We start from the raw sequence: 26,340 nt of genomic DNA, 5'->3' as shown, positions 1-26,340 counted from the left end.
GGGTAGTGCGTTTTTTCCCTGGTTTACATTCGCTCTTTTGCATTATTTCTTCTATCCTAGCCACATTTCCTCATATGCTTGCATGCACATCCCCTACATTAAGGTGTTTTGGTACTTCCCTTATACACTACGCTTTTCGGGATGCTAACTTTTACTACCACAGGTCAATATAGTCTACCAGTCTGTCTATCCTGTCCAGTGATGCCAACTTAGCAATTTTGTTGCTAGATTTTGGAACTTTTTTTCAAACAGCAACTAGCAACACATTTAGCTACTTTTAAAAATGTATTTGGAACTTTTAGCAACTTTTGAAAAGTGCACGCATTTTCCCTCTAAATGACACAAAAACGATTTTGTCTGTCACACATTCAGTCACAACACACGTGCCTGGCTGCAAAAGTGCGTTGTGTGTGACGTCACCAGCAAGCGCTCAGCTTGTGCACAGCCAGCAGCAATTTCAGTAAATTGCAAATCATTGTTGGCTGACTGCAGCAGCAGTAGTGCGGGTTCGACGAGCCAAACCCAATGAATATAGTTGGTCACGAATATTTGATCTTGAACAGAACTTACATCAATCAACATGTCTCAATGAAAATGGTACAGCCAGAAGTACAGAACAGAGTGGGAGTCTGTACCTGAACAAATGTCAAATCATATTTTTTGCCGAGATGGCCAGTCAATTTGAGTAACGTTATTGTGTATTCAACGTAATGACGCAATTTTACGTTATAACGCAATGACATCACAACGTCATTTAGCAACAAATCAACCTGCCTCTAGCAATTTACTGATCCTGTCTTCTATCCACCATTCATAGTAATAGTAGTGGAAGGTGGATCACTTGTCAAGGTCTGCAATAAGCTAACTAGCAATCATACCACACATATAAGCATTCAAAGCTGGATACATTTTCAATATGAACCCACAAGAAAAACTATGAATAGCTGATAGGCAGAGAGGCAAGGTGCATCATTGTACATAAAACTATTTGCATTGACCCCCTTGTTTTATTCTTATTGTTTTGCACTGACTCTCTTGCACAGGCTCGATGTACATTCACTGGACTCTAACCACACATACTACACTGACACTCCAACACACACCTGCATATTGATGACACACACACACACATTCCCTCACACACGCTGCTGCTACCCTCTATTGATTATCTATGCATTGTCACTTTACCACTACCTACATGTACATATTACCTCGACTAATCCGTACCCTTCCACATTGACTCGGTACTGGTACCCTTGTATATAGCCTCGTTATTAGTTTGTGTAACTATTTTTTCTTTAGTCTATTTAGCAAACCTTTGTTTTACTCTGCATTGTTGGTTAAGGGCTAGTAAGTAAGCATTTCACTGTGTTGTATTTGGCACATGTGACAAATACAATTTGATTTGAACAGTGAAGACATGAGACATGCAGCTCAAAAAGCTCCCCTATTAATCTTATTTAGGGACAATACAATTATCCTACATAGACTAGCCTACAACACCACAATGCAATGAATCATTGTTTAAGTGAGTACAAAATGATACTCTAGGCTGCAGTGAAAATGTAATTTGAATAACAGCGTACAGGTTTCCAGCCAACCTTTTTGTGGGAGTAAAGTGCATGTAAGATAAAAAAAATGTAATGACATCAGAAAGCATTCAGTTTATTAGGCTACAGATGAAATACATTGGTGAAATTCACAGGGTGGTGAATGTTCACGGTGATGATCTCGATGCTCCTTTCAATAAATATCAAGTGTCTTATTCTGGTGACATGATCGATGCATGGCTGCTGTTTGACAAATAAAAATAATCTCGCACTTTCAACCATAATATCTTATCATGTAGGCTATAGAGTCCCACAGTGGAGGCGTTTTAATACCGATAAATCTAGCAGTCAAACAGGAAAACAGTTCCAATAATTTTTACACTCCACTTTTCCCATAAAGGATTTAAGAAGCACAAAATAAGGGCTTACCCTGGCATGTGTGGCAGATGAATCAGAATTAGTTGGGTAACATAGATAAATATATTATGCTAATAAAACATCTTATGTGAGATACTTGTCATTAGAAAGTATCCCGTTGGACTCTGGTGTCTTTCAGTTGCACTTTTCCCTTAGCTGGGGCTCAGTCACTTGGGGCCCAGAGAGGGGAGAGGTCAGGCTTGTCTTTTACATGTCCCTGAAGAGGACAGAAAGAAACATTGTCTTCATATGTGAATGTATCTGTTAAACCATGTGAAGGGATGGCATGATTAATGGGGAACCAATTACTTGTCTCCACAATGTCTGTGCGCAAGTCACTCCCCTCAGTGAGCTTGTCCATGAGTGGGATCAAGAGGGGGTTTACTTGAGATGGGAGTATCTAGAGTTGACAATTGATATATGCCATTGGATGAGATGGTGTTTTTGTACTATGAAGTACCAGGAACAAGATTAGAACCTCGTCATTAGGGACCAAACTGAACGATAATTTATAGTGAATGTTATCTGGCTAAGGGATACTCCTTTCTAAAGTATAAAGTCCCTTTGTGAACAGTTCCTAAGATCTGTTGTTCGTCATGTACGTTGAGAGGGGTGGATCTTGGGTATAAAAGATCTTTGTACTTTTGTGTAATCACTTTTCAATGGTTCATTAGAGATAGCACATCATTGAAAGTCAATCTTAATTAAAGATGTAGTTTTAAGTATAACTGACTTGTGTGTGAAGTTTGTACCTCTCCTCATTTGGTAATGCAGAAATTAGCCACCACACATGACGTTTTGATCAACATGTAAATCTCTCGGACAAGGTGACTGTGCCACAAAAGCATGCTGAAGTGGCAAAGTCGATATCCACGTTTATTAATACAGCCACAGTTGTGGTAGTAAACAGGAGTTAATTCTATGAGGGGGGGGTGCAATTTCTTTTACAGTACAAGGGGAGGGTCATGTGAAAATATTTGTTAATGTTGGGGGCGCATTTTTTTTAAATTACCCCCTTCAGTTGGACACCCCCGCCCCCCCCCAAAAAAAAACTTTGAAATGAAACAGAGCTGAGGTAAATGTCATTTTCATAAGTAGGAATGTAGTTTGTTTATAAGTATAATTTCAATACACTTCGTGAATGGGGTACGAATGGGAATTAAATTGATCCCCACCCTATCATTTGAAAATCACTCCCAGTTTCCAGCCACTCTGGACCTAGTCCAGAGGATTACCACTCCCCTAGCAGTAGGATATTATGCGGGCAGCACAATCACAGATTTAAAAAAATATACAAATAAGAGTCCCCCTGCAAAAAAATACTAAATTTGGGAATATCCATTTGCGTTGCACTCTAGTGCAGTACAACTGTTTTTCACTGCATTGCCTCTAAGGGCACAAGGCAAAACCCAAATGCAGACACAGGAGGCAGATGTTAGAGCTCCGATTATTATAACAAAGGGAGGCAAAGGCAGGTTGGGGACAGGCAAGAGTTCATAAACCAGGTCAGAGTCCAAACAGTACCAGACGATAGGTAGTCTCGAGGTCAGGCAGGGGTCAGAAACCAGATCCGAGTCCAAAAACAGTACAAGGGGATAGGCAGGCAGGTAGTCAGAACAGGCAGAGTGGTCAGGCAGGCGGGTTCGGAGTCAGCACAGGCAAGGGTCGAAACCAGGATTAGAAACAAACAGAGACTGGGGAAAAATAAGAGCAAGGGAAACCGCTGGTTGACTTGACAAACAAGACAGGGATATATACACCGGCGATGATAAGCGACATCTGGAGGGGGTGGAGACAATCACAAGGACAGGTGAACCAGATCAGGGTGTGACATTGCAGCCACCTCTGGAAAAAAATGTATGGATAATTTGACATTGTATTATTTATACTAGCATTTCTTTTAAAAGTGTACATAAATACTGGCATGTTAAAAGCTATTGTGTAGGCTATATTTAAACACTTAAAATATGTTATTGGAATTACTCAGTCTGGAAAACTTAAATGGGTCTCGTGCTGGGCAACAGGTTTAATACAGAGTACTGGTGACTCTGTACTCCACTTCCTCTTCAACGTAATACATGGTATTACCTTAGAGAAGGACCAAGAACTCCTGGAGCAAGCAATGTTCGATCTGGTATTCGAAAAGTGAAAAAGTAGTACATTTTCTTCAGAAAGATTGAAATAATCTGTGTTCTGACAAATGCACAAAGGACTCATCTAGGTCTAAACTTCCTATTCCACAGGTAACCAAAATTCTTCCACCTCCACTTACTAAAGCGGATTATTAAGCAATGACAAGTGGTTCAAGGATAGAATAATTGACATGTACAATGATCTTTTGAAGTCACATTTGAAGGAACAATGTGTTAATGTCCCTTGCATCTTTTGCAAGTCAGGAATTACAGAGTGTTTTGTGACAGCAAAAGAGATTATGCCAAATGTGCCTGAAATGGTGCACAATTGGTGGCTTTTGAGCATGGGTGTGCCTGTGAACTTAATCACATTGGACAGTTATAGCCATAGATATGCAACATATAGTAACAGCAGTAATTGCATTACAATGGTGGATTCCTTAAGCCAAAATGAAAGGATAAACCACTTCCACTTCAGAAATACCTGGCTGTCACTGTATAATGATAGGAGACAGGCACAGGAAAACGTAATAGGGGGGGGTTTATTTCTCCACCCAAAATAAGGTACATAATGAAAACGATGAACCCCAACACACACATAACACAGGGATGTAATCCAAACAAAAGAGCGAGGTGTAAACCTCTAAACGAGGAGACCGTAATAACAAGTGCACAATAACACGCAGCATGAAAGCCGATACTACAGAGGACTGATACTCACAAGATCAATAGACATGGGACAATAATCAACAAGGACAACAGGAACAGAGGGCACATATATACACATACTAATCAGGGGGAATGGGAACCAGGTGTGTGTAATGAGACATGACAGTCCGGGGTTGGTGGTAATGATCCAGTTCAGTGACACCGAGAAGGACGGTGAGGTAGACCTACGGAGCTGGTGAACGGAATGAGCAGCAGTACCGGGGGGATCCGTGACACTGGCATTACAGTATCTGGCAATGCATGGATTTGTGGTAGATGTGACACTAAACTATGAATTTCCTCATCAGTGTCCCTATTTTAGAAAACAGTCAGACGGTAGTAGTTGTGGTGTTTATGTGTACTACTGATTCTCTAAAGTAGTCTCATTAGAGGGCAATGTGAATACGCTTTGTCACAATGGCATGGGCGAGTATGTTTTATATGAGTTATCAGAGAGAAAATGACTACGTAATACATTTTAAACTCTACAGAAAATGACTTCGGACCTTGATAGATAATAAACACCTCTCTGTATTATGTATTATCTTTCAATCTTGTCTCTGTTATTGGTTTAGAAAACGTGGTTAATAGGCCTTTAATGTATACTGCTAATGCTAACCTTGATAGAAAAAGAAAAACATAGAGGCCTATAACTTGTAAAGAATGTTCTCCATTGTTGTTCTGAAAGCTTCATTATACTGTGTACTGTTAGCCATGTAGCCCTCTTGTCTCTTGTAGTACATTTAAACTCAACAAAAAGACCCTTTGCTGACCTTGATCCATAATCATGACAATATAGCTTGTAAATAATCTTGTCTTTGTTATCATTTTTTTTTTAAACTAGGTAATAGTCCTATGCCTTTGCTGTATACTGCAAACCTTAATAGATAAGAATCACATATCGGCCTACAACTTGTAAATACATTTCTCCATTGCTGTTCAGAATGTGTGATTGATTATACTGTGTCTTAATAGCCTGGTTAATATTCATTACATTTAACTTGTAAAAATATGTTTTTGTTTGTTTTTTGTGCACTGATTTCAGAACCATGGATAGTACCAGACTATTTAAAGATGTGTTGCTGGGTATGTACGACACAATCCCATCCAAAACTACACATTTGGTTAGTAGAGACCCTACTGAGTACTTTCCACCCCACTTTAGCTGAGACAGGTAGAAAAGTTCTCTCTCAACAGCCCAATATTCTCAAATCAAATCACATTTTATTTGTCACATACACATGGTTAGTAGATGTTAATGCGAGTGTAGCTAAATGCTTGTGCTTCTAGTTCCGACAATGTAGTAATATCCAACGAGTAATCTAACTTAACAATTTCACAACAATTACCTTATACACACAAGTGTAAAGGAATGAATAAGAATATGTACATAATATATATATATATGAATGAGTGATGGTATAGAACGGCATAGGCAAGATGCAGTGGATGGCATAGAGTACAGTATATACATATGAGATGAGTAATGTAGGGTATGTAGACATATAAAAGTGGCATTGTTTAAAGTGGCTAGTGATACATTACATCAAGATGGCAAGATGCAGTAGATGTTATAGAGTACAGTATATACATATGAGATGAGTAATGTAGGGTATGTAAACATTATATGAAGTGGCATTGTTTAAAGTGGCTAGTGATACATTTATTACATCGATTTTTCCATTATTAAAGTGGCTGGAGTTGAGTCAGTATGTTGGCAGCAGCCACTCAATGTTAGTGATGGCTGTTTAACAGTCTGGTGGCCTTGATTGTATTTTTTCATTATTGGTATATATATATATATATATATATTAACTTTTTTAATTAAATCATATTTTTTATTTGTTTTCATAAATTACTCATTGCGTTTTCTTGATGTCACAATGGAAGTGTCCAGTGAATAAAATGCAATATCTTTTGAGTTATCCACATTGCAATGTTTTGAAATGCGGCCTTTTATTTTGAAAGTTTCCTCATTACCATACAAAATGACATCATTGTTTGTGCTGATGGCAGAATTCTCCTGTCCAGATTACCAAAACCATTGTCCATACTAGTTCGGTTGGGTCTTCATGGTTCACTGTATCTTTGTGTCTCAAAATTTCTACCAGTCAAGATGAGGGAAATCGTGCATATCCAAGCCGGCCAGTGCGGTAACCAGATTGGCGCCAAGGTAAGAACCTATACATTCATCATCCTAATTATGAACTTCTATTGTAGTCTAACTGTTGCAGTTTCATAGATTTTTGTTGTTGTTGTCAGGTTGGATTTGATAGATTAGATTAGGATATAGCCCGAGATGAGACCACTATGCTTTGAGCTTTTGTTTCATCACAAAAAGTGGTAGTGGCTTCCTTTTTAAACCTAATAATAAAACCTTACATCCTCAGTAATACAACTATAATGGTTTGGATACATGTATTGAATGTCTGTCTATAGTATAGTAAAGGCTTATTTCAAATGAATCAACCCAACTGAAACCTACTACAAAGAATGGATCATCATCCAGTCACATTCACCCTATTTATTAGGCTACCATTTGATTTGGAGACTATGTAGGCCTATTGCAATATTATTTCATACAATATGCAGAGTTAATTGGGTGTGTGATTGCTACCATTTGTTAAAGTATTTTAACTCCACAATTAAAAACGATGTGATAAATGTCTGTGTGAGCCGGTTTGTGGAATTGCGGTGTACAATTGTCTAGGAATATCGGTTTAACAGGGTTCTCTGACTGTCGGGACAGGATTTCTTTCTCACCACCGGGCGTGTCTGCGTCTGCAGGTTGCATTAAAGCTGCTCTCGCATGATTGTCTGAACTCAACCTATTATTCCCTTGTCAAAGTCTGTCAAACTGTGTAATGGTGACTTGCCCCTTTTGCCTCGCATATAGGAAACTTGCGTTCAAGACAATCACATCTATTCATGTAGCCTGCTATGCGCAAGAGCCATATGACATGTTTTCCATCATATATTGGATCGATATATCGATTGGATTTATTCCAGCGGGCTGTGTAGTGGCTGACAGAGTTTTCCATTGGTGTGTGAGAGGTGGTGCAAAGGAGTATTGAGAAGAATGGGGCGTGCATAATTTACAATGATGGAAAGGGGATAAAATACAATTGGAGAGGGCTGTCAGTTGTTTGGGCTTTTCCAAATTGGAGAGACAAAAGGTTGACAAAATGTTTGTTCACTTTGAGATAATATTCTTTATTTTGTAGTGCATGACTGGTTTGTGTTAGTGGTCCATTTCCCATGTACAATAGGCCTTGACATCATCAGATAGATGTACCCCAACCCCACCCAGTCTCTCATAGGCCTATGGGGTAAACTGTTTGACAGTCTTTCTGGTTGATAGCTCATATAGGCCTACAATGAAGGACATAATGGTCCAGGCAGACCAATCAAATCCATATTCTCTGTATCAGGGTGCCTAAGGTTGTCATGACTACCCCAGGTCCATGGTCATTATAGAGCCACAGAACCATACCAAGGTCATTCCTTCCTCAGACATACAGTACAGCTCATCATTATCAGCCTTTTCCCGCTGCTAGAGTTGATTTTAATAATGTCCATTTTAAAAAGCAGGGCTGTACAGTAGCACTGCCCGCCTCATCCTAATCAATGTCTGTCCTCCCCTAACCAAATTAGGGGCGGATGGGGTGGGGGAGGGACATTCAGACAGAGGAAACAGCTGACGTAACAGACGGTGAAGTCACTGGGTTCAACAGCGATTTAATCTGATACTACTGGAAGAAGAGAGACAGACAGAGATGAGAAGACCGAGAGAGAGAGAGAGAGCGATGGACAAGAAGGGGAGTGTGTAAGAGAGAGAGAGGTGCCCTATGAATAAAACATGTTCCTTTGGATTACGCCATAGCACAGTCTATTCTTTTCATTCAACTTTTCTTTAGACTGAGAAGTCCTATTGAGGCAATTAATCTCTTTTTGTAGGGAGACTTGGCCAAGAAGGCAGCTCCAGTATACAGGTTGATGATACAATCAGGACATACATATACATCGTATGTCTCTGAGATCAATTCAATTTCACATTAAATTGAAATCCACATTGATTGTAAGCTACTTCAATGGACAGTGAACCTCGCTGGTGTCCATGTAACTGTTTGTCTAGTAAAGCGTTAGTTAGAATAACATTACTGTTGTTCTGACAGTGAGGATGCTAGCCCCTCTAGGGTGTCATTGGGTTGGATGGCCACCGGCCGGATCTGACTGACAGCCCAGTTGAAGGCATAGGAGAGTGGGTGTGGCACGTCTGCTTTACTGGCCATTGTCCCCATTCTTTCAAAGCAATTATTCTCAGTCCTCCCTGATAACCATCTATCCTATCTATGGCTGTCCCTCACTCATCCTCTTTCTCTGACTCTCTCCCTCTCTCTTTCTCTGACTCTCTCTCTCTCTTTCTCTCTCTCTTTCTCTCTCTCTTTCTCTCTCTCTCTCTCTCTCTCTCTCAGATTAAGGTCACTTGGTCATATTGCCTGAGCCTACATGGTTTATCAAAACACTGATTGCTAGTGTATATTGAGTCCATACAGTTGTGTACCCTCAAATCTCTCTTAACTACTGATCTGATATACAGACTGTTTATCCAGATTATCCCAAATCCTCCCTTAATGCTGCTGTTTACAGAAAACCAACATAAACAAATGTCTGAAACAAAAGGTCACACAGACACACACAAGCACACAGTGCATACTCCTCAAGGGCTGAACTAGACATGATTATAGATCTAGAGATGATCAGCTTTCTCGATTAACTCTGACTGCCTGCAAATGGATTTCATTTTCACATTTGTCTAAGAAAAGATCTGTTGGTTCTTTGTGTTCTATCCCTCTCCTCAAATGGCATTTTAAACGCCTCCTCTGTTCCATTAACACTATTATAACCATCTATCTCAGTCTATGACTATTTAAATTGACCCAGGGCCGACTTAGTGATTTGGAGGCCCCAGAAAGAGGCCCAAGCACGGGTTACATTTTGGTTTAGTGAGCCAAGAATTTGCTGTTGTTTTCATCATACTTCACAACAAGAGAGACAGTGATTTCAGACATTTCGGCTCATGCTTCAGTCTTCGTTAGCTATGTATTCCTCTCTCTATAAAACGTGTGGTATATGAACCTAGGAAACTGATGTGCTGTCATCAATTTTGTGTCTGTAGTTCTGGGAGGTGATCAGCGATGAGCACGGGATCGACCCCACAGGCACCTACCATGGAGACGGCGACCTGCAGTTGGACAGAATCAGTGTCTACTACAACGAGGCAACAGGTACCACACCCCTAAATCTATTGCCATGATCCTGCTGCATTTTAATATGAAGCATATTTAACCCAGTCTATATGGCTATGCTGGTGGAGAGTTGTTTTAGTAATGGTTTCCTGCAGTATTCAGCTGATGTCTTTTCCCTCCTCCCCTCTGTCTCTCATGGAGGTGGTAAATATGTGCCCAGGGCCATCCTCGTGGACCTTGAGCCTGGCACCATGGACTCTGTGAGGTCCGGACCCTTTGGACAGATCTTCAGGCCAGACAACTTTGTGTTTGGTAGGTGGACATACAACCTGTTTGTAGGCAATGGATGGGGATGGATATAACAGAAAATGTGAAAAATAAATGTTAGAACTAGGCACCTAAGAGAACCCAGTAGAATGTAATAGTTTATTGGTGGGGGGGCTATTGATTATCATTACTAGATTTGTTTCATATACAATATAAGTTAAATGTCTTCTCCTTCCTATTACTCCCTTCTCCCCTTCCTTCAGGCCAGAGCGGTGCTGGTAACAACTGGGCAAAGGGCCACTACACAGAGGGAGCAGAGCTGGTGGACTCTGTCCTGGACGTAGTGAGGAAGGAGTCAGAAAACTGTGACTGCCTGCAGGGCTTCCAGCTCACCCACTCCCTGGGCGGAGGCACGGGGTCGGGCATGGGCACCCTGCTCATCAGCAAGATCAGAGAGGAGTACCCTGACCGCATCATGACCACCTTCAGCGTGGTGCCCTCACCCAAGGTACTGTCATGTCAGCTGTACTTGCAATTCAGACTGCTGCTGCCATTTGTGCACTGAATTATCAGAAAATAAGAAACCCATAAAGGTGTATTGTTCAAATGTGTTTAATATCTTACAGTAAAAAAAAATCTAGTATGTACACTATCGTTCAAAAGTTTGGGTTCACTTAGAAATGTCTTTGTTTTTGAAAGAAAAGCCATTTTTGTTGTCCATTAAAATAACATCAAGTTGATCAGAAATGCAGTGTAGACATTGTTAATGTTGTAAATGACTATTGTAGCTGGAAGCGGCTGATGATTTTTTATGGAATATCTGCATAGGCGTACAGAGGCCCATTATCAGCAACCATCACTCCTGTGTTCCAATGGCACGTTGTGTTAGCAAACCCAAGTTTATCATTTTAAAAAGCTAATTGATCATTAGAAAACCCTTTTGCAATTTATGTTAGCACTGCTGAAAACTGTTGTGCTGATTACAGAAGCAATAAAACTGGCCTTTAGACTAGTTGAGTATCTGGAGCATCAGCATTTGTGGGTTCGATTACAGGCTCAAAATGGCCAGAAACAAAGCACTTTCTTCTGAAACTCGTCAGTCTATTCTTGTTCTGAGAAATGAAAGCTATTCCATGCAAGAAATTGCCAAGAAACTGAAGATCTCGTACAACGCTGTGTACTACTCCCTTCACAGAACAGAGCAAACTGGCTCTAACCAGAATAGAAAGAGGAGTTGGAGGCCCCAATGCACAACTGAGCAAGAAGACAAGTACTTTAGAGTGTCTAGTTTGAGAAACAGACACCTCACAAGTCCTCAACTGGCAGCTTCATTAAATAGTACAGCTGTTTTGCGGGTCTTGTGAGGTGTGAGGTGTTTCATTTCTCAGAACAAGAATAGACTGACGAGTTTCAGAAGAAAGTGCTTTGTTTCCGGACATTTTGAGCCTGTAATCGAACCCACAAATGCTGATGTTCCAGATACTCAACTAGTCTAAAGAAGGCCAGTTTTATTGCTTCTGTAATCAGCACAACAGTTTTCAGCTGTGCTAACATAATTGCAAAAGGGTTTTACATTTTAGCAGAAGCTCTTATCCAGAGCGACTTACAGTAGTGAATGCATACATTTCATTAAAAAAAAAAATCTTCCATACTGGTCCCCCGTGGGAATCGAACCCACAACCTTGGCGTTGCAAACACCATGCTCTACCAACTGAGCCACAAGGGAGCTTTCTAATGATTAATTAGCCTTTTAAAATGATAAACTTGGATTAGCTAACACAACGTGCCATTGGAACACAGGTGTGATGGTTGTTGATAATGGGCCTCTGTATGCCTATGCAGATATTACATTAAAAATCAGCTGTTTCAAGCTACAATAGTCATTTACAACATTAACAATGTCTACACAGTATTTCAGATCAATTTGATGTTATTTTAATGGACAAAAAATGTGCTTTTCTTTCAAAAACAAGGACATTTCTAAGTGACCCCAAACTTTTGAACCATAGTGTATATTGAGTGTTTCTTCTTTTTTTTTAATGCTTCAATACAGATGTACTTGATGAGGCGGATAATATAAAGCACTTTAATCTCTCTCTCTCTTTGTTTCTTTCCAGGTATCAGACACAGTGGTGGAGCCCTACAACGCCACCCTCTCCGTTCACCAGCTTGTGGAGAACACAGACGAGACGTTCTGCATCGACAACGAGGCCCTTTATGACATCTGCTTCCGCACGCTCAAACTGACCACGCCCACCTACGGTGACCTCAACCACCTGGTGTCAGCCACCATGAGCGGCGTCACCACCTGCCTGCGCTTCCCTGGCCAGCTCAACGCTGACCTTCGCAAACTGGCCGTCAACATGGTGCCCTTCCCCCGTTTGCACTTCTTCATGCCTGGCTTTGCCCCCCTCACCAGCAGGGGCAGCCAGCAATACCGTGCCCTCACCGTGCCCGAGCTTACCCAGCAGGTGTTCGACGCAAAAAACATGATGGCCGCCTGCGACCCTCGCCACGGCCGTTACCTTACTGTGGCCGCAGTGTTCCGGGGACAAATGTCCATGAAGGAGGTGGACGAGCAGATGCTTAATATCCAGAACAAGAACAGCAGCTACTTCGTGGAATGGATCCCCAACAACGTGAAGACCGCTGTCTGCGACATCCCACCCCGTGGTCTAAAAATGTCTGTCACCTTCATTGGCAACAGCACAGCCATCCAGGAGCTGTTCAAGCGTATCTCTGAGCAGTTCACTGCCATGTTCCGCCGCAAGGCCTTCTTGCACTGGTATACTGGAGAGGGCATGGACGAGATGGAGTTCACTGAGGCAGAGAGCAACATGAACGACCTGGTGTCTGAGTACCAGCAGTACCAGGATGCCACTGCTGAGGAAGAGGGAGAGTTCGAGGAGGAGGCTGAAGACGATGATGCTTAAAGACAGAGCTTTGAAGATTAAGATTGTATTCGAAGGGCCAAATGAAGCTGTGAAACCACATGGGGAAAAAAACAGCCTCAAAGTAACTTAGAAGCAAGAAAAAGTTAAAGGGGTCCTAAAACCAATGTTGAGCATTTTTTTTATCCAATGGAAAATATTATAGTAAAGTAGACACACCCCTTGTGATTGACTGCGAATAAATGAACAAATGTTCATCTCTTGTCTTGTCCTCATTTGTCCTGTACCAATAGGCATACTGTTTGACTGACAGATGTTACAAGTTATCATTCCATCCACAATGTGAAATCTGAGATAGAAAGATGTGTGTTTTTTGTTGAGTACTGTGAGTGCTTTGAGTCACAAAGTTTGATACACTAGGGAGGCTGTTGATGCATACCATCATCATGGGCCAGAGAGGAGGAAAGTTAGTTATATCATTGGAATAACATTAAACTCACAGCATGTGAATGAACACATTCTTCCATTATGAAAACATATTACAGGCCCAAAGCAGCGCTATTCCCCACTATGACAACAGAGTAGCATCTGGATAAGATTAAGTGCAGCAATAAGGCTTGAACTGCCTCAAAATGGTAGAAAACTATGAATATTCATGAACACAATAGAATAGGCCTATATTAGTATTGGGTCAATAACCAGAAAATGCATATTTATGGATTGTATGCTCTTACTCTTCCCATTCAATTGTTATAATATAAAAGGAAACGACATTAGGGAACATTAATGAGTTGGGAAATGTGTACATAGTTTAATGCATTCAAATACTACACGTTCATAAAAGAAATAGAGAACAGACACCAGAGAGGGGAAATGGCTGTGTAAACACGGATGCAAATTATACCGGATCCCAAACTATCCGAATAATAATGGGAAGATTCACTCCTATTCCTATAATAAAAGTAAAATGTCATTGGATCGCTCCGAAAGAGGAAACGGCGCTTCAGTGGAGATGCACGCCCCTTTGTCTATCCAGCGCGGTAAAAAAAAAAATGTCGAATTCGTATTGCATGGCCGGGTGCCCAGGGTAGTGGGAGATTTTAGACCATTCCATTGGTCCTTCCGTGAAATCTCGAGTCACTCGTAGCCCCAAGAAATGACCAAGTCATACCGTTCATGTCCAATCAAGTCCTTAATAATAATGATCGAGGTTCTTTTACCCAATCATCACAAATCAGAGCATAGCTGACAGCCGTTTCGATCAATAATATTATGGACCCACCCACCGAAGGCGGGCAGATATTCTACCGGACATTGTTTTTCATCGTTCGAAAGGCATGCACGGTAAGTGTGCTGTTTTAAAGAAAAAGTGAATATCCATAAACGATGTGTTCTACTAACAGTTGCACACATGATTGAGACATTGCGCGAGTATTTTTAATAAACTGGCATCTGATGATTGCTTTAGCAATTACCTTTGCTGTCCTGTATTTTGTACAGACATGTCCCAGACTCCAGTCCAGAGACATGACATGAACTGGACTGTGGACTAGATTGCTAACTAGCTAAAGTTAGACCATGAACGTGCCATGGAATGATCGAATTTGTAACTAACTGTAACGTATCGAGCTGTATTCAAAACGTTAATCCATGACCACGATTACCATTTTTTGATGTTACTGATCAAATTGCTTTATCCACTAACGTTAGGAAGTTATCTGCCCACCTAGCTGGCTTGAACGTAAAACGTGTTCTTTATGGTAATTGGTGGCCTTGTTTACTGAATAAGTGATTGATAGTCACATTTAGAAATATTCTGCTAACTTAGCTAGTTAGCTTGCTAGCTAACTATATTCTAACGTTAGCTAGCCAGTGCATCCTGATAAAACAATTTAGCTGACAAACTAATTACTGTTTTACTGCCATGTTTTCTGTCCCTTTGGCTGATTTTAGATTGAAGTGTGAATGGAGGCAACACAGCTGATCGATGACTCAGTATTGGAAGAGTCAGAGGAGGAGGATGATGGAGAGAAGCGAGGAGAGCCACTGGCCAAACTCAGGGTGTTAAAAAATAAACACATCACAGAGACTGGTGAGTAGAGCCCAGTTATGTCCCCATCCTTTCTATAATCTTTTAACCTTTACAAATATGCCTAGACTTGTACAATACCTCGCATTGCTGGCATTTTGTAGCATGCATTGCTTTCCCTCTTACTTTGTTTCATCAACACACGATTTGAGATATTCAGCAGGTAGTCTAGTGGTTAGAGCGTTGGGCCAGTAACTGAAAGGTTGCTAGATCGAATCCCCGAGCTGACAAGGTACAAATCTATCGTTCTGCCTCTGAACAAGGCAGTTTAACCCACTGTTCCTAGGCCGTCATTGTAAAGAAGAATGTGTTCTTAACTGACTTGCCTAGTTAAATAAAGGTTAAATAAATATATACAAACTTGTTTGTCAAAGTATTTCATGAAATAATTATGTCAGTTTATGACATGTTTATATTTGCTGCTAAAAGCAGTATTTTATTTATACTCCCCCCTCCCTCTCTCTCAGAGTTGCCTCTCTACCAGGGAGAAAATGTGTTGGGTCGAAACCCAGACTCCTGCTCCCTGCCCCTCTTGGCCTGCTCCGTATCCAAGCAACACACCATCATCTCCATCTCAGTGTTTCGCGGCAACCGTCGTCACGGCAATGTTGCCGCCATGGAGACAGAGGCTTTAGTGTGGGACCTGGGCAGCATGAATGGGACAAGGAAGGGCCGGACCAAACTGACCCCTCACGTCCGCTACGCTCTGACCGAGGGAGAGTGTGTGGTAATAGCTGACATCCCCTGCCAGTATGTCTCTGTGGACCAGAGGGGGGGACAGGGGCACATGCAGAACCCGACGAACGCACACTCTGGAAGGAGGACACGGCCAGACAGCAAGGCCCAGCTCAGAGGAAGCCCTAGCGGCCAAGGTCTGGGACGAGAGACTGGCACACCGAAGACTGAGAGACCGACTGAGGGTAAAGGAGTTAATGGAGAGATGGGGGCACCGTTGTCGACTGAGCTGGGTGGAAAGGGTAAAACTCCGGCCAAACCCCTGTCGTTTGAACAAACCCCCACACAGCCTGAGAGGACACTGGTGCCTGAATCTGAGTCTGACTCCGATGGAGAGCGAGAGGGACGGAGAGACAAATGGGGAAAGTACTTTGGTAAAATGATGTTTATTATTTCACTTGCTGTAATCCCAACACATGGTGCTCTGATCTAGCTTTGTTGCAGTGTTTTGTAAATATGTATTTCTCTCCTTTCTCTCTCTCTCTCTCTCACTCTCTACCTCTCTCTCTACCTCTCTTTCTCTACCCCACTCTCTCTTTCGTTCCCTCTCTTTTTCTCTGTTAGTCTCTGATTCTGACTCCCACATGTCCAGTCCCACCTGTTCTACATTCCTCAGTCCTACAAACAAAATCATTCCAGAGAGGTAAAGTTCCCATCCATCCATTCATTTCCACTTCAGTAACCTGATATCATCACTGAAAACTTCAATATTGGATTATATTTTAAACTATATATATATATATATATATATATATATATATATATATATATATATATATATATATATATATATATATATATATTAGAATACAGTGGGTGTTTGTATTCCGTTGTATTCAAAGTGAAGTCACCTTTCCTTGTGTCTTAACAGTGAGGACGAGAGCCCCATCACTCCCTCCTCCTCCGCTAAAAACAGACCCAAGAAAATAGTGAGCTTCAGTGAGGAGGAGAGCGACATGGATGGACCGAGACAGCAGCCCAGGAGAAGAAGAGCCCAAGTGATAGTGGACGATAGCGAAGAAGAGGAGGAGGAGGGGAAGGAAGGGAAAGAGGCTCTAGGAGAGAAGGAAACTGGGAAAAGGACCAGAGGAAAGGAGGATGTGTCAGTGGTGAACCAGGTCAGTCAAGCTGAGAGAGATGGACCAATGGTGTCTACAGAGGACAAGTTTAACATGAACAGTGACACAGACGTAGAGGGAGAGGAGGAGATGGGGCTGTCTGCACCTGTAAACGCTGTTAAACCACCAGCTGTAACAGAACCTCCTACTACAGACTCTGACCCAGGCCAGATCCATATGGACAGTGATACGGATGTGGAGGAAGGGGATGACTCTAAATTAATGTTAACTGCTGCCGATGTGGAGAGGAAACCAGTAGATTCTGTCCCAGTGGTGCAGCCAACAGAGATCCACCTGGACAGTGATACAGATGTGGATGCTGATGATGATGATGATGATGATGTTGTGTCAGACAGTGCTACCAATGTTACCTCCTTCGTATCCGATCCGGCCGAGAAACCAGACGATTCTGCCCCTGCAGTGCCGCCCGTAGAATTCCACCTAGACACTGACACAGATGTGGAAGAGGAGGACACAGACACACGTTCCAAAACAGTTCCAGAATCAGATTGTAGTGGGATCAGAACAGGGATTGCTGGTCACCAGGAGATCCTTTTGGACAGTGATACTGATGAAGAAGACAAACCTTTTGCCCCTCCGGCCAGCAGCAGAACAGCAGAGCTCCTTATTCCACCCACCAGTGTAGGACCTGCAGCTGCTGCTCCTCTGGAGATCAGGTCTGACAGCGATACAGACTTAGAGGAAGAAGCCACACAGACCAGGAACCTTCCTCCTCCTAATGTCGCCACGGTAACGGAGGACGCGGTGTTAGCGTCGCGACAGGCCGTGCTTCCATCACCCACAACAACGACAACCGGTGCTGTTGCCAAGACAACCGCTCTCAGGTCTCAGGACTCTGATGCTGACACAGATGCTGAGGATGAGAGGTTGGAGCCCAAACCCCCCCGGTGTCGGCCCCCAGCAGGGATGGTCCCGGAGCCGGACCTCAGTGAGCCCAGTGACTTAAGGATGGACAGTGATACGGAGGAGGATGGACCAGGGGAGGCAGGCCAGGGACAGACTGGAGGTCGGATCAGAGAGGGGGCAGCTGGCCCTGGGCTGCTCCCCCTGGGGGGTTCCCCTGGCCCTCATCAGAAGTGCTCCACCCCTTTGGCATCGTCAGTACAGGAGGAGATTGAGACTCAGGCCTCCTTCAGTCCCTCTGACCCATTCAGACGTAAGTCATGGATTGTATGGTTTGCATCTTAAATCACACCCTGATTCCTATGTAATGTACTGCTTTTGACCAGGGTCCATAGGGCTTTGGTCAAAGGAAATTGACTGTACGTTTGTTTATGTGTAACTCTGTGTTGTTTTTGTCGCACTGCTTTGCTTTATCTTGGCCAGGTCGCAGTTGAAAATGAGAACTTGTTCTCAACTGGCCTACCTGGTCAAATAAAGGTGAAATAAAAAAAATATAGGGAATAGGGTGCCATTTGGGACACAGACATGGACTTTGACAAGAGAGTATACATTTCCAGGGGAAACTGTGAATCTGCCGTGTTCATTTGGAACCTGTCTCTCTATCTTTCCTCCTCAGACCCAGCTCTCCCTCCTGTGCTGAGGCCTACAGCAGCATTGTCCTGCTCTGCATCAGACAGCCAGGAGGACGATGACTTTGTGGTGGCCGAGACCCAGTCATATGTGTTGGAGGCCCAGAACCAGGACCATCAGAGCAACTTTCCATTGGAACCCACCCTGGATGCCACGCAGCCCTACAGTCTGGAGCCTTCCTTGGGGGAGGACCGGGAGGAGCAGCCCAGCCGAGGCTCCTTCCAGCTGGGTCTGTCAGACAGCAGCCACCTCCAGACCAGGGACCAGGCCTCAGAGAGCACCCAGGCATTCAGCTTCCCAGGTGGGGATTCTGACCTGGAGGCCACCCAGACCTATGGATCTGGAGGGGGGAGCGAGGAGCCTGGCCTGGGCCAGAGGTCTGCGGTGTTCGGGAGGAACAGGCAGGTGAACTTTGTCCTGGAGGCAACACAGGCTTATGCTGCCCAGCCTCGCAGTGACACAGAGGAGGTAGATGAAGAGGAGAAACAGCCCTTGGAATTCCCCACCCCGTCTAATGTTGCTACGACTGAAACCCTGCCCATGTCTGCCTATGAGGAAGAGGACAGTGAGGAGGAGGAAGATTTGGTTGGGGCCAAGCCCCTGACCCCAGTAAGAGGGAGATCTGGAGGAGCGAGGGAGAGAGAGGAAGAGGAGCATGAGACCCAGTCTGGTGAGGTGCTGACCAACCAATACCTCTCCACGGCTCAAACTCTGGACATGCTCCAGGAGAGTGATGATGAGGAAGAAGCAAAACCAGATTCGCCCAGAAGAAGACGGCCCCAGAAACAGACAGTAGACGAGGAAGAGACACAGACTGTTGGCTCCTACCTCTCCACTGCTGAAACCCAGCCCATGTTTACTGCTGCTGAGGATGATGATGGTGATGAGGAGGAAGAACTCAACCCTCCATCACCCAGAAGGAGGGGAAGTTCCCGGAGAGGGAGAGTAGAAGAGGAGGAGACACAACCTAGTGAGTTCCTCACCAGCTCCCACATCTCCACCGCTGAAACTCAGCCTATGGGTACTTGTGACACTGAGGAAGAGAAGGAGGAAGACACCAAAGCTAAAGGACGGGCTCAGAGAAGGCGAGGGAAAGAGTCGGAGGCTGGGACAAGCGGTGTCAGCAGTAGAGGTAGAAGAGGAGCTAGAGGAGGAGATGAGGAGAGCTCTGAGCCTCTGAAAACGCAGATGAAGGGGAAGGCTGTGAACACCGCGAGAGGCGGAGGGAGGAGAGGGAAGGTGTTGCCTGAGGAGGAAGAGAGAATAGAGAAGGAAAGAGGAGAACAGGCTGAGAAGAAACAGTTGCAGAAGGAAAAAGTGGAATCAGGAAGGGTTATGAAGGAACAACAGGAAAGAGAGAGGATGGAACAGGAACTTAAAGAACAAGATGAGAGATTAGAGAGGGAGAGAGTGGAAAGAGAAGAAACAGAAAGGATGGAGAGAGAGAAAAGGAAACAGGAGGAAAGAGAGCGGCTTGAGAGGGAAAGGAAGGAACGAGAAGAGCAAGAAGGACTGGAGTGCGAGAGGGCAAAAAGAGAAAAGGAGAGATTAGAGAAAGAAAAAGAAAGAATAGAGAGGGAGAGGAAAGAAAGAGAAGATAGGAAAAGACTGGAGAGGGAGGAAAAAGAGAAGCAAGAAAAATTGGAGCGAGAAAGCAGGGAAAGGGAAGTGCTAGAGCGATTGGAGAGAGAGAGGGTGGAGAAAGAGAGAATAGAGGGAGAACAAGCCGAAAAGGAAAGATTGGCGAAAGAGCGTAAAGAGATATTGGAGAAAGAGAAAATGGAAAGAGAAGAGAAGAAAAAACAGGAGCGAGAACGACTGAAGAAGAACAAGGAAGAGAAGGAGCGATTAGACAGGCAAATGAAGGAAAGAAACCTGAAAGAAAAACTGGAGAGGGAGAAGAAGGAAAGAGAAAAGAGGGAAGCCGAGGAGAAAGAAAAGGAGATAAAAGAACGACAAGCGAAGGAACAAGGAGAAAAACAAGCAAAGAAAGATGACGAAAATGAGCCAAAAACATCCACGAGAGGTCGCAGAGCAACCTCCAGGAGAACCGTCACGGTTCCACCCACAACGGAACCACAGCCTGAACTTGATATTCTGTCCAGCCAACCAGAACCAGTCCCAGCTAGTATAACTAGGTCTCGCTCCAACTCTTCCAACTCTGTCAGCTCTGAGAGATCCAGCATAGGCACTCAGGGGAGCAGAGGGAGAGGGGGGAGGAAGACCACCAGCACCACAGAGCCAGCCCCTGGTCCAGACAACCCCACCCGCAACAGCACCAGGAGAAGGACGTTGGTCGGGACGGTTGTGGCTCCCCCTGCTGCTGTGGAGGTCACAGTGCAGGACATTCTCTCCAGCGAACAGTTTGTTGCCAGGAGAACCCGCTCTCGCTCCAGCTCCACCAACTCCCACAGCTCCACCAACTCAGAGGTCTCCACCTGTATCGTGGCTAGCGTGAGCTCTCAGAGCAAAGGGAGGGGAGGAGGGAGAAGGAGGAAAACTGGGACAGAGTCTCTCTCCCCCAGTAACAGGCAGAGTGAGCAGCCTCCAGCCCCCAAGCCCACAGCCAGAGGCAGGAGAAGCCAGAAAGTAGAGGATTATGGTCCACACCCTGAGATGAATGAGAAGGCTGATTCTCAGGAGGCTGGTGGTACCACTAGAGGGCAGAAGAAAACAGCCAAAACCAATGAACCAGACCCTGTAGTAGCAGATGAAGAAACCACTCCAGCCCAGGTAACAGAGGACTCCCCCGCTCCTAGAGGGAATGGAAGAGGCCGGGGCCGAGGCGGACAGAAAGACAACACACCTGAATCCACCACTACAACAGTAGGAGGGGACACTCCAAGTGAAGAGGGAATGGAGTCTAAAACAGGTGGGAGAGGGAAAGGGAGGAAGAGGGGGCTGGAAGAGGAGGAGGAGAGCAGTGGGTTCAAGGTTCCCCGGGGGAAAGCTAAGGTTCAGAGGGGAGGGAGATGCAGGGCAGCAGAGGAGGAAGGAGAGAAAGAGGAGAATCCTGCATCCACTCCAGCAAAGAGGGGAAGAGCCTCCACTGCCCAGGTGAAGAAGATAGCAGAGGAGGAGAAGAGTATGGAGGGACAGAGTGAGAAGATGGAAGAGGCTGGTACTGTGCAGAGGAAAGTCCAAGGCAGGCAGTCGACGGTTCAGATAAAGAAAAAAGAGGACGCTGTTTTGGACTCTAATTCTGTGGTAATGTTCTCTCTCTCTCCATCTGCTCCCTTCTAATAGACAAGCCTTTGAAAAGCTATGCACTCAATTTCTGTCCACACCCAGCTCCACTCTCTTCGTACACTGACTCAGTCTTTTCCCACTAGAGTAATGGATTTCAATTAACGTCATTCAGTGACTCCCAAGGCATCTATCTCTCTTTCTCTCGCTCTCTCTCCCTCAGCCATGGGAGTACACTGACATCTCTCTCTCCCTCAGCCATGGGAGTACACTGACATCTCTCTCTCCCTCAGCCATGGGAGTACACTGACATCTCTCTCTCCCTCAGCCATGGGAGTACACTGACATCTCTCTCTCCCTCAGCCATGGGAGTACACTGACATCTCTCTCTCCCTCAGCCATGGGAGTACCCTGACATCTCTCTCTCCCTCAGCCATGGGAGTACACTGACATCTCTCTCTCCCTCAGCCATGGGAGTACACTGACATATCTCTCTCCCTCAGCCATGGGAGTACACTGACATCTCTCTCTCCCTCAGCCATGGGAGTACACTGACATCTCTCTCTCCCTCAGCCATGGGAGTACCCTGACATCTCTCGGTCCATTAGGAGTACACTGACATCTCTCGGTCCATTAGGAGTACACTGACATCTTTGCATAACAGCCCTAGTAATGAATTAAGTGGTTCAATGTGCATAACTGTCAGTTTGTATACACCCTGTATTGCTGACTAATGATACTCTCTCTCTCTTTCTTCCTCTTTTCCCCCTCTCTTTCTTCTCTCCTCCTGCTCACTCTCTTCCTCCTCTCTCTTCTTCCACCCACTACCCCTCTCTGCTGCACGTGCCCCAGACCCCTACAGGTAAGGGCAGAGGTAAGCGTAGGGCCCCTGTGGAATCATCACCACTGGCTAAGACCCCTCGCTCCTCCTCTGCCTCTCCCCTGTCCTCTCTCTCCTCCCCTGGGACATTGGGCCCAGCTAGGGCAGCCACGCAGTCCTACAAGGTAAGCTAATGGACATGTCTGTGTGTGTGTTTAGTGTCTGTGTGTGTGTTTAGTGTCTGTGTGTGTGTTTAGTGTCTGTGTGTGTGTTTAGTGTTTGTGTTTAGTGTCTGTGTGTGTGTTTAGTGTCTGTGTGTGTGTTTAGTGTCTGTGTTAGAGCATTAAATCTCTGATGCACAGTTGTGTATGTGGGTTTTGAAAGCCCTCCCTTCCTCTGCCTCTTACTCTCATCCCTCTCTCCCTCCTTCTGTCCTTCTCTCTTTGACCCCCCCTCCTCTCAGGTGTTGTTTACAGGAGTGGTGGATGAGGAGGGGGGGAAGGTGGTGTCTCATCTGGGGGGCAGCCTGGCGAAGGGCGTGGCTGACATGACCCACTTGGTGACTGACAGGGTCCGACGCACCGTCAAGTTCCTGTGTGCTGTGGCCCGCGGCGTGCCCGTCATCACCACCGATTGGCTGGATAAGGTTAGTCCCCACCCCCCCACCAGGAAGTGAAGATGGATGACCTGAAGATTGTAAAAATAGAATGCACATCACTGTTATGTGTCATGGGGTGGTTGGAGTTCTTTCTGGAAGTGCTTTTGTACAATTGGGGACAATTTTGTACAAGAACTTCTGAGACATTTTTCTCTTAGTATAATGACTATCTGATCATGGTTGGAGTCCTAGCCTCGTTTTAACCTCAAACCCTTCCCCTCTCTCTCTGCACTCTCTCTCTTTCTCCCCCCCCCCCCCCCCCAGTGTGGTAAGGTGGGTCGTTTCCTACCTACTGACAGGTACCTGGTGAAGGACAGAGAGCAGGAGAACAAGTTCAGCTTCTGTCTGGAGGAATCACTGAGGACCGCCAGCACCCAACCTCTACTACAGGTACACACACACTCTCCTCCTCTCCTCCATCCATCTGTCCAATTCATCCCTTTGTGTGTGTGTGTGTGTGTGTGTGTGTGTGCGTGCGTGCGTGCGTGCGTGCGTGCGTGCGTGCGTGCGTGCGTGCGTGCGTGCGTGCGTGCGTGCGTGCGTGCGTGCGTGCGTGCTGTGATTGTATCTTTGTATCGCCCATCCATGTTTATTCAAATAGGCAACACACACATGCGCACACACCCCCCTAAGAGAGTGCAGGCGCTAGGCAAATAATGACTCACAGGAACCCAGGAATTGTTCTGCATACATACATTCTCCTGAATCATTTAGATGGGTTTGTCACTGTGTGAACAATCCACACTCCCCAATGGCCTCTTTTTATCTACGACTACACACCATTGAAAACACAAGACACACTAAAGCCATGTCCTGAAAATATGGGTTTCTGTATAATCAAATGTTATTTGTCACATGCTTCCTAAACAACAGGTGTGGTCTACTGAAATGCTTACTTACGGGCCCTTCCCAACAAAGCAGAGAGAAAGAAAATAGTTAAACATGAAACAATAAAAGTAATAATAGATATATAATGAGTAATAATAACTTGGCTGTACAAGGACTACCAGTACCAGTTGATGTGCAGGGGTACGAGGTAAGAGGTAGATATATACATAATGAGTAATAATAACTTGGCTGTACAAGGACTACCAGTACCAGTTGATGTGCAGGGGTACGAGGTAAGAGGTAGATATATACATAATGAGTAATAATAACTTGGCTGTACAAGGACTACCAGTACCAGTTGATGTGCAGGGGTACGAGGTAAGAGGTAGATATATACATACAGTGCATTCCGAAAGTATTCAGTCCGTGACCTATTCCTCATTTTGGTATGTTATTATTATTATCATTTCAGTCTATACACAATACCCCATAATGACAAAACAGGTTTTTAGACATTTTTGCAAATGTATTAAAAAATAAAAACAGGCAAGCTACATTCACTGTTAATGTTGTGGTTGTGTTTAATGGGCAGCTCTTCCATTAACTCAGTTCTGACTGAGCAGCAAGCAGGCTTTTATCTATTATCTTATTCTTTCCTTTTTACTTCCTGTTTATAAAACTGGCTTCTTAGCCTTAGTGAACGCACTGATTTGTAAATTTAAAGGGGAAAATGAAACTCAAAATAAGAGCATGCCCTCTCCTCTCAGGGTTATGAGGTCCATGTGACCAGGTCAGTGTTGCCAGAGCCAGCCCAGATGAAGGACATCATCGTCTGTAGCGGAGCTCGCTTCCTCTCCACGATGCCCTCCACTCAGAAGGCCCAGACCCTAGTGATATCGTGTGGGGAGGACTGGTCTCTCTGTGCTCCTGCTCTCTCTGCTTCTCTCCCCGTCCTCAGCGCTGAGTTCCTGCTAACTGGTATATTACAGCAGAGAGTGGACCTGGTAACCCATGTCCTCTCAGCCCCCAAACCCAGGGCCCAGCCAGGAGCCAAAGGCCAGGCCAGGGGCAGGAAGAGAATGTAACAGAAAGACCAAACTCACCTGGGTGGTATTCATTAGTGCATACTGTAGCAAAATATTATGCAACAGAAAACAAACACTAGTGTTTCTTATTGGACAAGTTCAGGTAATCCCTCCCTGTTTTAGTCTGTTTTCTACCGTTAGGTGAATATGACCCTGTCTACAGGGCCAGGGAGAAGGCATTACAGTTCCAGAGAAGACCACAGACAGATGACACCCACGTGTGTGTGTGTGTGTGTGTGTGTGATGGCATGATGGCATAGCATGCAGCACCCACCTCCACCTGTATAGAGAGCAGTAGCAGGTCCAGGCCACAGAGGAGTGGTAAGAGGGGAGAATGAGGATTCGGCTGTACAAGAGACAGTGGCAGCATCCCAAATGGAACCCTATTGCTTACTTTTGACAAGAGCCCTGCACTATATAGGGAATAGAGTGCTATTTGGGACGCAGACGTAAAAGGCTGGTGAGAGGAGACATCCACCTGACCAACTAGACTAGATAGTTGAGAATGTATTCACTCAGATAAGAAGACAAACAAACCCAAGACATGGAAATGTATTCCTATGTTTATGAGGGTAGAGAGAAAATACATGCAGAGAAATGCGCTGAATAGATTTGTGTTCATAAAAAAGAGATATATCTGTTAACATAGAGAGAAGAGACAGAGTAATAGATAAGATCATTTACTGCCTATCCCAGTCATTTATTTTATGTCTCTTCCTCTTTTCCTGTCTCTTCCCTCCCTCTCCTGATCCTTTATCTATACTGATTAATAGCCACCCTCTCGCCTTTGTATAAAGATAACAAATATATATATATATATATATATATATATAGTGCCTATTTTAGGAGGATAATGTTGAATATACCAGATATGTCTTCACTAGCTGTGATTGCTGAAGGGACATGTCTTAAAGAAAGGACTGATTGTTTTAATGCTGCTCGTCCTTCTACATCTTTGTATGTCTAGGAGTTAAATGTGTCTTTATTTACCGACCAATAAACCTTTTGTACTGAACCTCAGAGTGATTTGTTCAATTGTGTTTGTATTTTTGG

At 44.3% G+C, this 26,340-nt stretch overlaps 2 protein-coding genes across 3 annotated transcripts; both read left to right on the top strand.

Moving 5' to 3' along the window:
• Positions 1–6,810: 6,810 nt before the first annotated feature.
• LOC115180812 (tubulin beta chain) lies at positions 6,811–13,471 on the top strand. The gene is made up of 5 exons (XM_029742969.1): positions 6,811–6,980; positions 9,987–10,095; positions 10,258–10,368; positions 10,587–10,831; positions 12,441–13,471. The coding sequence occupies exons 1-5, from the start codon at positions 6,924–6,926 to the stop codon at positions 13,254–13,256; spliced, it is 1,338 nt and encodes a 445-aa protein (XP_029598829.1). The 5' UTR covers positions 6,811–6,923; the 3' UTR covers positions 13,257–13,471.
• Positions 13,472–14,498: 1,027 nt separating this feature from the next.
• mdc1 (mediator of DNA damage checkpoint 1) lies at positions 14,499–26,307 on the top strand. 2 transcript variants are annotated; one of them, XM_029742940.1, is made up of 11 exons: positions 14,499–14,558; positions 15,168–15,306; positions 15,771–16,412; positions 16,603–16,681; positions 16,910–17,327; positions 17,445–18,333; positions 18,697–21,917; positions 22,749–22,901; positions 23,180–23,362; positions 23,639–23,764; positions 24,970–26,307. In XM_029742940.1, exons 2-11 carry the CDS (start codon positions 15,180–15,182, stop codon positions 25,285–25,287), a joined length of 6,156 nt encoding a protein of 2,051 aa, XP_029598800.1. In that variant the 5' UTR covers positions 14,499–14,558; positions 15,168–15,179; the 3' UTR covers positions 25,288–26,307. The 2 variants fall into 2 exon arrangements, with proteins under 2 accessions (XP_029598800.1, XP_029598799.1); XM_029742939.1 differs by having other exon boundaries at positions 16,910–18,333.
• The last annotated feature ends 33 nt before the right edge of the window (positions 26,308–26,340 follow it).

The sequence above is a fragment of the Salmo trutta genome, chromosome 3, assembly GCF_901001165.1.
Source record: "Salmo trutta chromosome 3, fSalTru1.1, whole genome shotgun sequence".
Classification (NCBI taxonomy): Eukaryota; Metazoa; Chordata; class Actinopteri; order Salmoniformes; family Salmonidae; genus Salmo; species Salmo trutta.
The sequence above is the reverse complement of the archived record's forward strand: the minus strand, read 5'-3'. Positions and strand labels throughout refer to the sequence as shown.

What these genes read in the sequence shown, in the direction of transcription:
- LOC115180812 (XM_029742969.1), top strand. Translation starts at nt 6,924, where the DNA reads ATGAGGGAAATCGTGCATATCCAAGCCGGCCAGTGCGGTAACCAGATT. An exon ending in GTAACCAGATTGGCGCCAAG is followed by an intron (nt 6,981 to 9,986) that starts GTAAGAACCTAT and finishes TTGTGTCTGTAG; the next exon opens with TTCTGGGAGGTGATCAGCGA. An exon ending in GCGTGGTGCCCTCACCCAAG is followed by an intron (nt 10,832 to 12,440) that starts GTACTGTCATGT and finishes GTTTCTTTCCAG; the next exon opens with GTATCAGACACAGTGGTGGA.
- mdc1 (XM_029742939.1), top strand. Translation starts at nt 15,180, where the DNA reads ATGGAGGCAACACAGCTGATCGATGACTCAGTATTGGAAGAGTCAGAG. An exon ending in TTTTGGACTCTAATTCTGTG is followed by an intron (nt 21,918 to 22,748) that starts GTAATGTTCTCT and finishes CACGTGCCCCAG; the next exon opens with ACCCCTACAGGTAAGGGCAG. An exon ending in GCACCCAACCTCTACTACAG is followed by an intron (nt 23,765 to 24,969) that starts GTACACACACAC and finishes CTCTCCTCTCAG; the next exon opens with GGTTATGAGGTCCATGTGAC.